The 16,693-nt window shown below is 43.3% G+C and overlaps 1 protein-coding gene across 1 annotated transcript; it reads left to right on the top strand.

Moving 5' to 3' along the window:
• The first annotated feature begins 10,027 nt into the window (after positions 1-10,027).
• LOC116512432 lies at positions 10,028-13,222 on the top strand. Its single transcript, XM_032222912.1, is given in 3 exon segments — positions 10,028-10,984; positions 10,986-11,229; positions 11,232-13,222. Coding segments are annotated over 3 exon segments (3,192 nt in total).
• Positions 13,223-16,693: the final 3,471 nt, after the last annotated feature.

The raw sequence follows: 16,693 nt of genomic DNA, 5'->3' as shown, positions 1-16,693 counted from the left end.
TAGAACTTTTCCTCATATTGACAGAGAAATCTGTGAGTTGTGATCATACATTTGGAGGCCCTCAGACTAGGGATAGCTTATCAAATCCCCAAATACTTCTAACTCAACATCTTATAAAGTTGCCACCAGGCCAATCCACCAATCCATCAGTTTTTGATGACTTCAGGACTTCGTCTTTGCATAACAGTAAAGAAATACTGCCATGTATTCCCACATGTATATACATGCACACAATTTAGTATTGCTTTCCAAAAGAAAAGGAATATTCAAATCAATAAAACATTGTAGTGACAACCACTCTATTCTCTTGTTGAGTGAGAAAGATGAATTTATCTGGATCATGTATTTTTAGAAATAGTTATTACTAGAGACTGTCCAAAGCCCAGTTTTTAGTTTTCAGATGGGATGAGTGACTAAATTGCAATTAAATGGTTAGTAGAATGCAGTCTACAAGTCTTGTGGGGCACGTGGCATCAGATAACTGTAACAGCATCTCCGCATGGACGGCCTCGTCCATTTCTCATAATAATGTTCAGAAAAGTTAGACAGAGAACATTATTCTCTACAGACCATTTAGAATGACAAATACAAGCAAAGCTCTAACATTTCTGTGAGTGCTTAATAAAATACTGTGCTGAACCTTGCCATCCTAATTTGGACCTCTGGTCATCTAGTAATGGGGTTTAAATTAGAGGCACGGCATTGCAGAATGAGTTGCTGATCAGCCAGCACAGAAGCTTCTTCTCAAGCCCATTTAGAGTTTGGAATGGCAATTGGTTCCTGACATTGTGAGGTCATTACAATGGCCAAATTATTTTAGTGCAGCTCTTTCGAGACCTTGTTATGATGCTAGGATGAGATAATATTAAAGTGGTAAAATGATTTCTATGCACGGCTTAAAGTGCCACTATAGGGCTCTTAGGGTAAAACTACAATGTAAGATTACAATCTGAAGTGCAAGCACAACACAAGTCTATGGAGATTAGACTCAGTTATGTTGTCAAAACAAAATGAAAAAAATGTCAATGCAAGTTATACCATTAAAGTCTAGACTTAAACCTGGGAAAGCTCTGCATTAAAACTGACACATTACCTTTAAATCACACTTTCTGCTTCAATATCGCGGTATGCACCCACTGAGCAATTGGCTCAATTGTCTCACCCCACTGAGGTGCTGAGATGTGCCTGAGAGGATTTTTCTAACTACATCAACTGAATAACCTAAATAAAGCAGATTTTAAGAACGTTTATGTTAATGTTCCTGCCCCTGGATTAGATATTAGCTCATTCCTCACTATATTTTGCTCAGAATAGATGTTCCTTCTTTTCCAAGGATCACAAAACTAATTAGTACAATCATTTTCACACAGGAGCATTCTGGGGGCAAAGAGTCAAAAAATGTGTCAGTTGAAATTGCAAGATCCCCAAAATACGATTGATTAAATTCTGGATATTGGAGAGTTAACCTTATAATAAAAATAGTGGCAAACATACTCTAGCTTACATTTCAAGGCTTCAAGGCAGAAGTGGGTTCCTACCAGTTCAGACCAGTTCAGCCGAGTAGGGAGTAACTCAGGCGGCCATGCCCCTGAACTGGTTCTATCACCGGCTCCGTAGGATCTTGTTTTTTGCTTCTGCACATGCTCAGAAGCAATTTTTATTACTGTATATGCGCACGTAGCGCGCATCAAGTGCTCGTACAAAGAGCACGCACGGCCAAAGCACGTCTCTGAGTGAACCAGCAGTAACAGAAGCCAGAAGCCACCCCTGCTTCAAGGGTAGGTAGGGCCATTCCATTTCCGTATCCTGCCTTTATTAGGACTTATCTTGTGGCGATACGGGCGGCAAAATGTGCACATTTTTCCGCTCTTATTGCGTCCGCAGAATCTCGCCCAGCCGCCCTGTTTAGGATAACCCGTTCCCTCCTGAATGGGGTGGAAACGGGGGATGCCTTGCAGGGTCGAGCTGAGGAGTTTGTTCAGTTTCTGTCGGACAAAATCGCTCAGATTCGGACAGACCTGGACTCCATTTGGACAGAACCAGCCGAGATGGAGGGAGGGTCTTGTTCAGACTTTCTGGAATGAGTTCCAGCTTGTCACCCCTGATGAAGTGGACAAGGCCATGGGAGCGATGAGTGCCTCCACCTGTTTACTGGATCCATGCCCCTCCTGGCTGGTCTCGACCAGCAGAGAGGTAACACGAGGCTGGCTCTAGAGAATTACAAATGCCTTCTTGATGGAGGGATCCTTTCCACGGCCTCTTAAGGAGGAGGTGGTGAGACCCCTCCTCAAGAAGCTCTCACTGGACCCAGCTATTTTTAAAAACTATCACCCAGTCTCCAACCTCCCCTTCTTAGGGAAGGTTGTTGAGAAGGTGGTGGCCCTCCAACTCCGACGGACCTTGGATGAAGCAGATTATCTAGACCCTTTTCAGTCTGATTTCAGGCCTGGCTACTCCACCGAAACCACTTTGGTTGCACTGACCAATGATCTCTGGCGGGCCAGGGACAGAGGGCATTCCTCTGTCCTTGTGCTCCTTGACCTCTCAGTGGCCTTCGATACCATCGACCATGGTATCCTTCTGCGATGGCTGGAAGAGGTGGGAGTGGGAGCCACTGTCTTACGGTGGTTCTCCTCTTACCTCTCCGACAGGTCGCAGTCGGTGTTGGTCGGAGGACAGAGGTTGACTCCTAGGCCCCTCAATTATGGGGTGCCGCAGGGGTCGGTCCTGTCCACCCTCCTATTTAACATCTACATGAAGCCACTAGGCGAGATCATCCACTGGCACGGGATCAAATACCACCAGTATGCGGATGATACTCAGTTGTATCTGTCCGCCACGTGCCAACTCAGTGAAGCAGTGGAAGTGATGTGCCAGTGCCTGGAAGCTGTTAGGGTCTGGATGGGACTGAACAAACTTGCACTCAATCCTGACAAGACCGAATGGCTGTGGATGTTGCCCCCTAAGGACAGTCCATCCAGTCCGTCCTTAACCCTGGGGGGAGGAAAATTGCCCCCCTCAGAGACGGTTCACAATTTGGGGGTCCTCCTGGATTCACAGCTGACCTTGGAACACCACCTGTCGGCTATGACCAGGGGGGCCTTTGCCCAGGTTCGCCTGGTGCACCAATTGTGGCCCTATTTGGACCGGGAGGCACTTCAGACAGTCACTCATGCCCTCGTCATCTCAAGACTGGATTACTGTAATGTGCTCTACTTGGGGCTGCCCCTGAAAAGTGTTCAGAGACTGCAATTAGTCCATAATGCAGCCGCGCGAGCAATTCTGGGTGTGCCAAGGTACACCCATATCACACCTATCCTCCAGGAGCTGCACTGGCTTCCCATTGGTCTCCGAGCACGATTCAAGGTACTGATTGTCACCTTTAAAGCCTACATGGCCTAGGACCCAGGTATCTGCGAGACCGTCTTCTGCCACATACCTCCCTCAGACCAATAAGATCGCACAGGATGGGTCTTCTCCGGGTGCCATCAGCGGGACAATGCCGGCTGGCGACGCCTAGGAGTAGGGTCTTCTCTGTTGCCACTCCGGCCCTGTGGAATGAGCTGCCCCTTGAGATCCGGGCCCTACCCACTCTCATGGCCTTTCGCAAAGCCATTAAAACCTGGCTTTTCCGGCAGGCTTGGGGCTGTTGACCCCTTGATTGAGGTCCAGCCCCCTCCTGATTGGGTGTTTGTTGTGTTTACCTTTTTAACCTTGTTGTGTCCAATTGTTTTTAATAATTCTTTTTAATCTTTTTTTCATTTCTGTAAGCTGCCCGGAGTCCTCCGGGATTGGGCAGCATAGAAATTTAATAAATGAAATGAAATGAAATAAAATGAAATATCCATTTCCACAACTGGATTTCTAATCTGGCAAATTACTGTTCTGTATTTTAACATTAAGGTTACATAGAAAAAAAATCTAAATCAAACCCAGGATAGTTTTAAACTTTATGAAGCTGAGTGGTGCCTTCTATTTAAAAACATACCAAGCTTACAGCCGAGCTATACACCTTCAAAAATGAGCATTTTTTATCCTTTGTTTCCTGGATAGCAAGATTGCTATACAAGACTTCATATTAATATAAGCAGTATAGGAACTTCCTGGTATCAAAGAAACCTTTCCTTCTCAAATAATTCTGATCTGAGTTTAAGAAAGAAAAGAGAGAAGGGAAGAAAAGGAAACGTTTGACCATCTCATTGGAAGAAAAATGGAAGACTCATCTACTAGTTCAGTACTTTTTTTTTCCAAGGAAGGACCACCTCTAACTAGACTTTATTCCAGCTAGTGTTCCTCCCATGATGAATCCACTCTAGAGGAATGGCCAAAGTTTGCTTCCAGCAACATCTTCTTCAGAATTCTTTTTCATTGCAATTCAACATTTGGTTGTAATATTAATAATAGTTATGCAGTTTCCCCTTAATATTACATTTTAGAGGCTGCAATTTTCGGCCAATGCCTGAAAATCATTCTCCTGACTTTTCTAATGTTTCCTGAGGATGCTCAAGGCCACCCCTTGTATGATATGAGCTTTTCATAGTATCATCTGTAGGGGAATGGATGACAGCAGGAATTGACTGGTGTAGAAAGTCCTTTGAAGTGATGTCACTAATACAGGATGATGAATAAATTGAGTTCCATTTTAGACAGCAAAGTGTGCTAGGCTGGCATTGGAGACCCCCTAACTTTCTTTCAACCTTTGAAATATCTTTTGCCTTATTTTCCAAACCTTTCTGAAAGGATAACAGCAGGATCTAACTCCTGAATCCATCTCAAAGTAATGCATTAAATCACCATCACTATGAACATATAGCTGTCTTTCTGATAAGGTTATGTGTATGAAAGACAAGCCTATAAAGTGATTCATTCTTATCAAGAGCTCCATATATGCTCCGGTGTGCTCACAAAAGTCGGATACGAATAGGTTTTCCATTTTTATTTTTCAAAGTAGGAGTAGGACCATATACATGAAAGGAATTGTAGGAAGATTTGCTTCTTTTGTTGAAACAGAAGGTGCCATTCCTTTTAGATGGGAAAGCCTGATGTGGTTTCAGCCCATAAAAAAGGCAAGTAAAATCAGATTTTATGGATTGCTGTGCTGTACATTAACCTTGTTTTTCTGGTTGGTTGTTATAAAACAAATGTATTACTTTGAGTTTAGGCTTAGATTATTACAAGATGGATTCAAAGGAATGTTGGAGAAAAGTGCATATTTAAAATGAAAATGAAAATCTTAAATAAAATTTCATTTTTTTTTTTTACCAAATGACTATTTGGATATTCTAAACAGTTTTTCTTTGTGTTATTTTTATTGTTACTGCTATTATTGTGTCTGTTCCTGTAGAAAGGCTTGATGATAGGAGGATATAATTATGGAAATGTGTTAAATGCCATGTATATGTAAGAATTACCTACAAAACTCCAGATTACAAGTAGGTGGCTGCAAAGAGTTAGCAGATCATTGTAACTCAGATATCCAAAGTGTTACTTAGGTATATACAGTATTATCTGTAACACTGCTTATATCAGATTGAACCTATGTGTGATGAAACATTAATTAGAATAAAGAGTTATTCTTGAAAACACCACAGTTTTACCTCTGAATGATTTGTCATAAGGGTAGTATAAGTTAAGCACTGTTCGGTAATGTACCAAATTTAGCCTCAGAGATGTAATCATCTTTATTAATTGTCTATTGTAGCAGAGCCTGATAGAGATAACACCATTCTGCAGAGTACTGATAACTAATCTTCCTAATCTCTGCAGTTCCTGAAAATTTTATATAAAATATAGCTGAAGACCCTTCAGCTAGTGGACAATCCCCTTTATAATGTGGTGATCAACAGAGAGCTTGCTTGAATTCAGAATCTAGAACTTTGACAGCATTGAAACACTGATAGGCCAGGCTACTAATGTCTCAGGTTCATGTTTTCCAGTTTTGATTGAAAACTGCCTTAAGCCCTTCAGAGTAGATGGTGTCCTGTTGTGGCCCAGCAGGAGCCGTTGGAGCTGCCACCAGAGTCCGACAGCTATGAGTCGGCTCTGGAAGATGTGGAGGACCCTGGACAGGGTTCCGACTCTGAGCAGGGCGCAGAGAGGCTGGTTGGCCACCAGGAGGCGCCTGAGGCCTGGAGCAGCGGTGAGAGTCTAAGGGAGCGTGCTCCCGACATCATGCATTGGAGCAGTGGGGAGGAGACAAGGGAGTTGGTCCTGGATGCCCAGCAACGGAGAGCTAATAGGCGTAAAGAACAGTTACGCATTTACAGGAGATAATTGGACTCAGCTGGTGGTAATTAGGCTCCTCTCAAGACTATAAAAGGAATGATTTTCCACACGCTCGTCGCAGGAATCAATGTATTTACTAGAGCTGGAGAAGCTATCGTGGCTAGATTGGCAGGCTGGATTGCTGCCAAGGTCTAGTCTGTGTGTTAATAAATCCTTGAAGTATCTTTGTCTCGGCGTGCTTTGGTGTATGAAGGGGGGGGTCAGAACAGTGTCCTATGCTTTGTTCCATTCCAGCAACAACCCCAGCTCTGATTGGTTGTAGCACCTGACATGCCCCGCCCCTCCAACACTCCAGCAGCCATTTTGTCCTCAGCTGCCAGGCTGCTATCTTTTTTGCTAATTTGCAACTGTCCAATGCTTCCCCCTCCCTTTACTTCTTGTGCAGGTCCAATACGATCCATTAAGTCAATGAACTATCCTTGACCCTAGATGCTCATACTCCCTTCAGCCCCCTTTACACCTCCCAAAAGGCACTTTGGGGGTTTCTGCCCAGACCAGCTGGAGCAAGTTCCTTTTGCCTCCCCAACTCTGCTCATAACACCACAAATCTTCATTTTCTCTTCCTTTAATTTTTTAACATTTTTAAATTGCAATCGAAGAATATTACTACTTGATTTTTATGAAGCTGAACTACCAGTACTTCCTTGCTACAAAGTTTCCATGGATGTGGGAACACAGAAACAATGTGTTCCTATAATGGCAAGAAGGAACAACCCTGAGGAACAGAAAGAAGACCTAGATCAAGACAACAATCAGATAAAAGAAATCTGAGTCCAGGCCAGAACTGTAACCTAAGAACATATCTCAGACAAAACCCTCCTTAGTTCTCATGAAGATTCTGTTACTGAGGCAATGGCAAGCCACTTCTGAAAAACCTTGCCAAGAAAACAGCAAGGTCTTGTCCAGGCAACCTTCAAGAATCAGAACAATTTACAAGTAACTCCGTGAAAAGTGATATTAACATGCATGACTTTCATTTTCTAGTGTGGAAGAGCAGACAGTTCCCTAATATTTTAATTATTGCAGGATCAGTGCTATAATATTATCCCAAGAGGAAAAAAGAAAAGATCTGAGCATTGAAAGAAATAATGTGGGAAGGAAAAAGGGAAGACATCCCCGCATGCAAGCAAAGGCACAGGGACTAAATGAGAAGGGAATCCCCACACACACACAAAAAGAATGATACTTGGAGACCAGACCACAGAGAAGCAGCCAATCAAGAGCACCTTTTCTGCAAAGTTGGTATAGGCAAATTATAGGGTGGAATTGTCCAGAAGACCTCTACACTGCCTAGAAATCATGGGAGTTGAAGTCTGAACACACCTGAATGGCACCAAGCTGCCTAAGACTATTGTCTTTATGATACCTTTCCTATGTTTCCAGACAGAACTGAAAAGCAATACAGGAAGCACAGTGAGAACCAATACGTTGGGGCGAGGAGACATTTTAATAGGTTTATGTTTTCCCAACTGGTTTAGAAATAATCAGTACAGAGGCCTTAAATTTATTTCTTTGCTTAAATTCCTTCTCTCCTGCTTGTCTGTAAAGCAGTGTATGGAACATAATTCCTAATAACAAAAGCCCTAATACTGTAAAATTCAAACTGATATGTTCAAATCAAAGGGGCAGGAATTAGAGCATTAAAGAGCTTTGAATCTGAGAACATTTCCTGAGGTAAAGCTTCACTTTCTGAGAACCAGGTAGGAAGGGATGCATACAGATCTTCTAAGCAGGCAAGCAGGCAGGTAGGCAGGACACTCTTAAAAGAGAATTTGACAACTAGACAGATTATTTGGGTATTAAAAGTTTCTTTACCATGTGGAATGGGAAAAAGGAATGATTACCCTTAAGATTAGTTGTTCTGTTTGCTTCACCTAACTAAAACAAATGAAACAGGATATTGGTATCAATACCCCCTGTGGGGAGGTAAATGAGTAATGAATGTCATGTCTCTGTTTTGGGAGATTGTGTACAAGGCCTACATGACACAGGAAAGGGGTCTACATGATACAGGAAGGCCAGGTATTTGGGGATGATCGATAAGTTGGTTAAGAGTATAAAAGACTGTAAACAACTGCCCTTTGGGGTTCAGATTTTGCTTGACCGATCGCTCCTGAACCTTTGCGCAAATAAACCTCTCCCTCTGACAAAGAGCTGGTCTTGTCTCATTTTCTGCTACATTTCTGGCACCCCAGAGTTGGACAACCAGGCGATCTTTCACTCCAGATGACCAGGACCCCACGCCAGCGGAAGGATCCAAACCCCAGGTACCTCTGGCACCACGAGGCTTCTTGCTTCGGAGGAACAGGGGAGGACACCTTCCACCGTCAAGGGAAATCCCAGTCAGCCCAAGGATCCTTTGTGTAAAAAGGGAAAGAAGAAAATCTGAACAAATCCTGGCCAGGATGAGAGGGAATACAAGACCTGCCAGCAGGCAAGTATAATATAGTGTTGTGTACCTACTCTGCTTGAGAGTAGAAGAGGGTGCCTGATCACCACCCTGGACTCGGGATGTCGATCCTAAAGAAGTCCGTGTTAGGTTGTGTGGGAGGTTAAACCACTGCAGTTTCCGTTGGTGACTGTTGAGTGTCCAACGCCGCGGGTCAGTGGTAGTGTTTTAGAACATGGGAGGAGGAGGTAGTGTCCCGAGGACACCCCTCTAGTGTATGTTGAAGAATTTTAAGAAGGCATATAGTGGGGATTATGGGGACCCCCCAGCAACCCAGGCTAATTTAAAAATATTTTGTGAGTCAGAATGGCCCACTTTTGGTGTAGGATGGCCCCCAGAGGGAACTCTGGATCCTAGGGCTATAAGCTTAGTCCATCAAGTTGTAACAAACCCGTGAACTGGCCACCCAGATCAGTACCAATATATTGATCAATGGCAAATTGCAGTTGCGGAAAGTCCAGATTGGTTTAAGAAGTGCAAAACCGAAATGCTGAGAGCTTGTGTAAATTGCACCTTAGAATCTGCCAGAAAACAGAAAATTTTAAATATAAGAAAGGAAGAAGTGGCAGTTTTAACGGGAGGCCAAGAGAAGGAGGCTTGTCCTCCCCCTTATGCCCCCCACTACCCTCAATTGCCCCAGCATAAGAAAACAGAGCTTCTAGTGGCAGCTTAGGGGGAACTTCACTAGGACCTAACCAATGCGCTCTCTGTAAGGAAGAGGGACATTGGCAACGAGAGTGCCCACGGTGTATGGGGACTAGGGGACATGGAGGATTCAGAGGAAGAGGCAGGGTATTGCCTCCAGCTGCCCAAAGGGGCCAGAGTTTTAGAGGACAGGGAAGGTATGGAGCCAGAGGGGGAAGAGTAGGTCAACAGGAAACAAAGGAGTTGATAGGATTAGCGGAAATGAATTGGTCTGATTGAAGGGGTCAGGGCTCAGAGGACCCATCACCCGAGCCCTTGGTAAACATACAGGTGGGAGATACAGATACAACTTTCCTCCTGGATACAGGAGCCAGCCAGTCAGTGGTAAATAAGGCAATAGCACCACCTACTGGTAGACAGATTCAAATTCAAGGAGTCTCTGGAAAAATTCTGGGGAGGCCGATTCTTAAGCCTGCAATATGTCAATTAGGGAATACTGTTCTGCAACAACAATTCTTATATATGCCAGAGTGCCCTATTCCGCTTTTGGGAAGGGATTTGTTAACTAAACTAAGAGCAACGGTCACCTTCACACCAGAAGGCAATCAATTAACATTGGCCCACCATCCTGAGCATACTTAGAGACTGATGGTGGTACAAGAGATAGCTTCAGGTGATAATAAATGGCAAGAGTTTGAAGTCCCCGGACTTTGGGTGGAAGATAACCCCCCCGGATGTGCGAAGTACCAAAACCCTGTGGTAATAGAATTGAAGGCATCGGCAGTGCCAGTGAGGATAAAACAGAGGTATTACACTCCGACAGCCACTGCATCTATTCATGAACTAATTAATAAATATTTGGAAGCTGGCATCATACAGCCAACACGGTCACCATGGAACACCCCCATTTTACCAGTTAAAAAGCCTGATGGTACTTATCGCCCGGTACAGGACTTACGACCAGTGAATGCAGCCACTGTCACCTTACATCAGGTAGTACCAAATCCCTATATCCTGTTCAGCACAATACCACCTACAGTGAAATGGTTCTCGGTACTGGATTTAAAAGATGCATTTTTCACTATCCCAGTACCCCTTGCTAGCCAACCGTTATTCGCCTTTGAATGGGAACACCCGAATACCGGAAGACGCACCCAATATACTTGGACCCAACTTCCACAGGGCTTTAAGAACTCGCCAACTTTATTTGGTACATCCCTGGGTGCTGACCTCCAATATTTCGTCCCACGCCAAGAGGGTGATGTCTTATTACAGTATGTAGATGATATCCTAGTCACAGGGAAGGACAAAGACAGCTACTGGGACAATACTAAGGCCCTTCTGTTACTTCTACAAGATGCCGGATACCGTGTGTCTAGAACAAAGGCCCAGTTAGTACAGGAAAAAGTCAAATATTTGGGATACTACATCTTGCAAGGCCAAAGATCCCTAGGTGAAGAACGAAAAGCTGCTGTTACGCAGATGGCAGCACCCCGAAATAGGAGGCAACTTAGAGGATTTTTAGGAGTTGCTGGTTTTTGTCGACTGTGGATCCTGAACTTTGCAGTAATAGCAGCCCCCTTATATAAATCAACAAGGAGGGGTGGAGGTCGAACACTTTGTGTGGGAAACAGAACAGGAACAGGCATTTAAAGCTCTTAAAAGTGCCCTTGGCCAAGCTCCAGCTTCAGGCTTACCTGACTTGGATAGACCTTTTAACCTATATGTAGAGGTATGTACTCACATAGCAGTAGGAGTCCTGACTGAAATGTTGGGTTCCTGGCAAAGGCCAATTGCATACCTTTCCAAGCAGCTAGATGGACCTGCCCAAGGATGGCCACACTGCCTAAATTCCTAGCTGGGGTGGCTGCATTGCTGCAAGAATCTAATAAACTCACCTTTTCCTGTCCCGTGTTGGTCCACACTTCGCACTCACTTCGGCTGATCCTTGAAAACAAGGGACGCTTGTGGATCAGCAACTCAAGACTTTTTAAGTATCAAGCAATGTTGATTGAAAACCCGCAAGTTAGTCTAACTATGTCAAATCGCCTGAACCCGGCAACCTTGTTACCTCTAGAGGCTGAACCTATTATACATGATTGCTTACACACCCTGGAACAGCAGTATTCCTGTAGGCCAGATTTAGTGGACCGCCCCATATCAGAAGCGGACTATAACTGGTTTACAGACAGTTCTAGTTTTATGTTTGAGGGCAAGAGACAAGCTGGTTATGCAGTTGTTAGCTCTGACAAAGTTATAGAAAGTGGCCCTCTAGGCATAGGTTGGAGCGCTCAGGTAGCTGAATTGTGGGCACTTATCCGAGCCTTAGAGTTAGCTGATGGCAAAAGGTTGAATGTGTGGACTGATAGCAAGTATGCCTTCCTGACTTTACACGCTCATGCCGCCCTCTACCAAGAGAGAGGGTATACTGATTCAACGGGAAAGGCAATCCAACATGGACATTTGATCAAACACCTTATTCAAGTGGTGATGCAGCCATCAGAAGTAGCAGTAATACACTGTAAAGGGCATCAAAGGGGCTCAGACCCTATAGCCATCGGTAATAGGAAAGCAGATGCAGAGTCTCGCCAAGCCACGGTCAGACACGAACCAACCCGAGACCTTAATATCTTTGTAGTAATGGATGTAGGCTTCATTCCTACCATGGCAACTCCCACCTACTCAGCTTCGGAAGTTCAAAGGGTGATCCATGATTTCAAAGCTGAATTGAAGGAGGGGTGGTATATTCTTCCAGACGGCCGACCATATATACCACACTTGTTAGCATGGACTGTAGTAGAACAGGCCCACCGGATTTTGCATTTAGGTAAATCAGCTCTTGCCAAGGCCATCCTTAGGGAATATTATTTGGATGGTGTCCATGCGTTGACCAACAAGGCCTCCCTGCAATGCACAACGTGCACTTCTACTAACCCAAGGCAGGGTCCTGCCTTGCCCCCGGGGATTCAACCTGTAGACGCCATTCCCATGGACGTGGTAACTGTGGACTTTACTGACATGCCCCGATGCAATCATTATAAAGCATTATTGGTAATTGTGGACACATTTACCAGATGGCCGGAGGCTTTTCCCACCTCTACTAAACAGGCAAGGGAGGTTGCTAAGGTCTTCCTAAACTCAATCATTCCCCGCTCTGGTTGCCCATCTGCTATCTTGTCGGACAATGGTCCAGAGTTTGTCCATAAGACCAATCAGCTATTGGCCAAGGCAATTGTAACACAGTGGAGGTTCCACTGTGCTTTTCATTTCCAGTCTGGAGGAAAAGTTGAAAGGGTTAATCGAACCCTAAAAGACAAACTAACCAAAATATGCATAGAAACCCATTTGAGCTGGGTGGATGCACTACCACTATACAATATAAGGACAGCCCCTCGTAAGAAGTATCACTTATCCCCATTTGAGATGATGTATGGCAGGGCTCCAACAATTTTAAGAAGAGAAGTTGTAGGATGGCCAGACTTATCCCATAAGGGGAGAATAGGTAATAGGGAATTAATCAAACAACTACAGGGGTTAAACATGCAACTTGAAGCAATAAAACAATACGCAGGGGAACAAACGCGACCTTTACTTAGCACAAAATGTCATCCCTTTAAACCCGGAGATACAGTGTGGGTAAAACATTGGAAAAATGAACCCCTTAGGGCTAATTGGAAAGGGCCATATACAGTGGTCATGTGTTCTCCCCTTGCAGTGAAAGTGCTGGAGTCTAAATCATGGATCCACTGGACCAGGCTAAAGGCAGCAGCCCAAAGTGACCCGGTCCAGTGGGAAGCGCAATCCACAGATAAACCCCTGGTACTCCGGTTCCAACTCAAATAGCAGACCAGGTTACATCATCTAAAAGGACACTCTGCTGAACCTTACCGGCAATACCCTGCGGACAACTTGAAGACGCTCTGCTAGACCACTCCGGAAGCTGGTCTTCTATGCACAGCAGAAAAAATGGATTTAAGAATTATGATAACGCTTATAGTAATAGTTTGCAATATGTGGTGTGGGTATGGTGATATATATATTGAAAACCTAGGTGAATGGGGTTCAGGACACAGGGTTATTTTTAGTAACCCTATAGGGAAAATAGATAATGGAATTAACAAGGTACTTAGGATAGATCCTGCATATTGGGAAGATAGATGGCCCCAGCCATGTGAAGACCTTAGAGGGTTTGATTTGCATGTGTCTATAATGTGTATGGAAATGGGACCTGGAACATCTGAAATATGTAAACAAATAGGAAGGCTATTTAGAGTTGGAATATGCGGACACCTCTTGACTCCCACCAGATTACCTTTGATGGCCATGGATTGTTGCCAACCCCCTTTCTTTGTGATTGGGCAAGTAATTAGTCCTTTTCAGCTAAAGAAAGGGTGGGCGGGGTTGTGTAAAGTACAGACAAATCTGTCCTTAGTAGCCCTTGCTCTGCATCAATTCCATCATGGGGACCTGGCTAAGGAGGGAGGTTTGTGTGGAAAATTTAACCTTTCTAATTGCTGTTTACAAATTGATGAAACAGGAAAAGTCATTAAACAATTGACCACTGAAATGAGACAACTTACTCATAATGCTGACCAGAAATGGAGTGGATATAACCTTAAAGAGATCTTTAGTGGATGGTTCCCTAAACTGCCTGGTCTGCAAGCTATAGTGGCTCTAATAGGTTTAGTCGCCACAGGTTGTATCATCATCCCATGCATTCTCCCCATCTTCATAAAAACAATAACTAACAGCCTATCATTATTAGCAAAAAGGGAGGCAGTGACACAGGTGATGGCAATGTGGGAATATGAGAGAATAACGGGTACAGAAAATTGTGAAACTCCTCCTGAAAAGGTGGAAGAGTTTCAAAGGGGGCAATAAAAGAGAATTTGACAACTAGACAAATTATTTGGGTATTAAAAGTTTCTTTACCATGTGGAATGGGAAAAAGGAATGATTACCCTTAAGATTAGTTGTTCTGTTTGCTTCACCTAACTAAAACAAATGAAACAGGATATTGGTACCAATACCCCCTGTGGGGAGGTAAATGAGTAATGAATTTCATGTCTCTGTTTTGGGAGATGGTGTATGAGGTTTACATGACACAGGAAGGGAGTCTACAAGACACAGGAAACCAGATATTTTGGGATAATCAATAAGTTGTCTAAGAGTATAAAAGACTGTAAACAACTGCCCTTTGGGGTTCAGATTTTGCTTGACCGATCGCTCCTGAACCTTTGTGCAAATAAACCTCTCCCTCTGACAAAGAGCTGGTCTTGTCTCATTTTCTGCTACACTCTGATGCCACTAATTTCACTTCAGGAAAAATGGGGACTTGTAGTCCATAATCTGAATGCCATAACTTTCAATCCTATTCCAAAAACTTGAGCTCTGGAGAGAAAGAGGCACCAACAGGCGACCAAAGTGTGGGGAGAGGAAATTCTTTCTAACATGCTAAGAGCGGGAGCACAGTATGGAAGAAGATGGGGAGTAAAAAATGAACAGTGATAAAAGATTAAGCAATACTCCCATTACCCTTTTGTTCACAATTTTGTCCACTTTAACAACTTAGGTTAACAGAAGAGTAGCAATCTTTTCAAAATGGCTCCAGAAAAGGCTGAATTATTTGTCCCCTTCCAAATCTTTCATTTGGCCCTGCAAAATCTTCTTTGAGCTTTTAAAAAGTTAATGGTAAAATACATCCCAAAGCCTGTGTTGCTCAGGTCTAAATATTCACTGTAATTGAAAATGTTTACGACAAGTGCGGAAGCAGCATTTAATACCAAACAGGCCTGTGAGTATAGCTCCCCATGCACCACTTAGAAAATGGACCCTGATACATCTCTTTATCATTTTACTTAAGGCATTGTTAATGTGGAATATGCATGTCTCCAAAGGAAAGGAGTGCTTCTCCAAAAGTAGTTCTGCTTAATGCTAAATATTGATCTTTGTGGAGGTGTCTCGTGCCAAACAGCTCATATAGTCTTCCTTGAAGCCCTGAGAAAGCAAGTTGCATTTGCTTTTGGCAAGTTATGGACCCACACAATTTAAACAGTGCTAATAAGAAGCAAATCCTAATAAATAATCTACATCGACCATTTTTGGATTTAGTACACTTTTAGTGATATTGAACCAAGTACTTAGAATTCAAAAAGAAGAGCTATGTAAGGGCCTCCAAAAGTTGAAAACTGCACAACTCAATTTTGGGGGAAAAATTGTTACTTTGTTCTGCCTGTGTTATTATATTTTCTACCCCTTTTATTTTTATCTATAACTACAGTCCTATAGTAGTATAGATTAGGGTGTCAACTAAACCAGTTTTGAATTCAGAGAATGACATCCAGAAGGAAAGGCAATGGGTTGAACTTTAGCAGGGCCTGCTCTCCATTACACCTTTGAATAGACCCTTTGAATTCTTCTTGGGAAGATCAAGAACTTCTTCTGAGTGGGGTGGATGAGATGGATGTAGTAGTCCAACACAGCTGGGTTGTGTTAAGTTGGTAAATGCTGAAACAAAGCATAAGAATCAATCTGGCAGACATACCGTTAGGAATTTGTTCCATTCATTTTGTTTTCTGAAAATATATGAATCAGTTCATAAGGAATTAAAACCATGTTTCATACAACAAGTCATATTGGGATGGGAGGGGTGAGGTCTTAAGGATATGGTGTTACAGAATTAACTGACCCCAAAAAGATTGCATTTATCTCAAGTTTGTTTGGTGATAAATTACCTCTCTAAACTCAGCTAAATTCTTCCTTCCTTGCATGGAACAGACTACAGTACTTGCCAGATGATTTTCCATCTTTCATCTGTGTGATTGACATACTCTTCAAGACCCTCCATCTCTGCACATTATTCTGGGATGGGTGTAAAAAGAAGTGAAACAAATACGGAGGACACCGTGTCCCCCAGCCCACCCCCACCCTCTGCTATTCACTCCATGGATTTCTGTTTAAAAGATTCCCCTGCGGAGTTGAAATAAAATGGCAAGAAAGAAGGACAGAGCAATAATCTCTCTTCCTCATTTGTGGTGGCTTAAAACATTTAAAAATGGCTTCTAGATCACTGATTTGAGTCATTCTCTGTTGAGGGATGACAGTAAATAAAGTCAATTGTGTTAGGAATACAATCTAACGGTTGGGTTGGCAATATATAAATCATATAGCAATGCTGTAACTGTTTCTTTAAATCATACTGTAAAATGTGATTGGTTGCTGTTTTCCTCAATCAGCCATAAGAGGGAGCCAGAATGACTGTTAGCTCTCTGTTTGTTAGATGCTGGGCTGATCTGATCTGAGTGTTTTTGGAAG

The sequence above is a fragment of the Thamnophis elegans genome, chromosome 8 (assembly GCF_009769535.1).
Source record: "Thamnophis elegans isolate rThaEle1 chromosome 8, rThaEle1.pri, whole genome shotgun sequence".
Classification (NCBI taxonomy): domain Eukaryota; kingdom Metazoa; phylum Chordata; class Lepidosauria; order Squamata; family Colubridae; genus Thamnophis; species Thamnophis elegans.
Note: the sequence above shows the minus strand (reverse complement) of the source record. Positions and strands in the feature narration are given on the sequence as shown.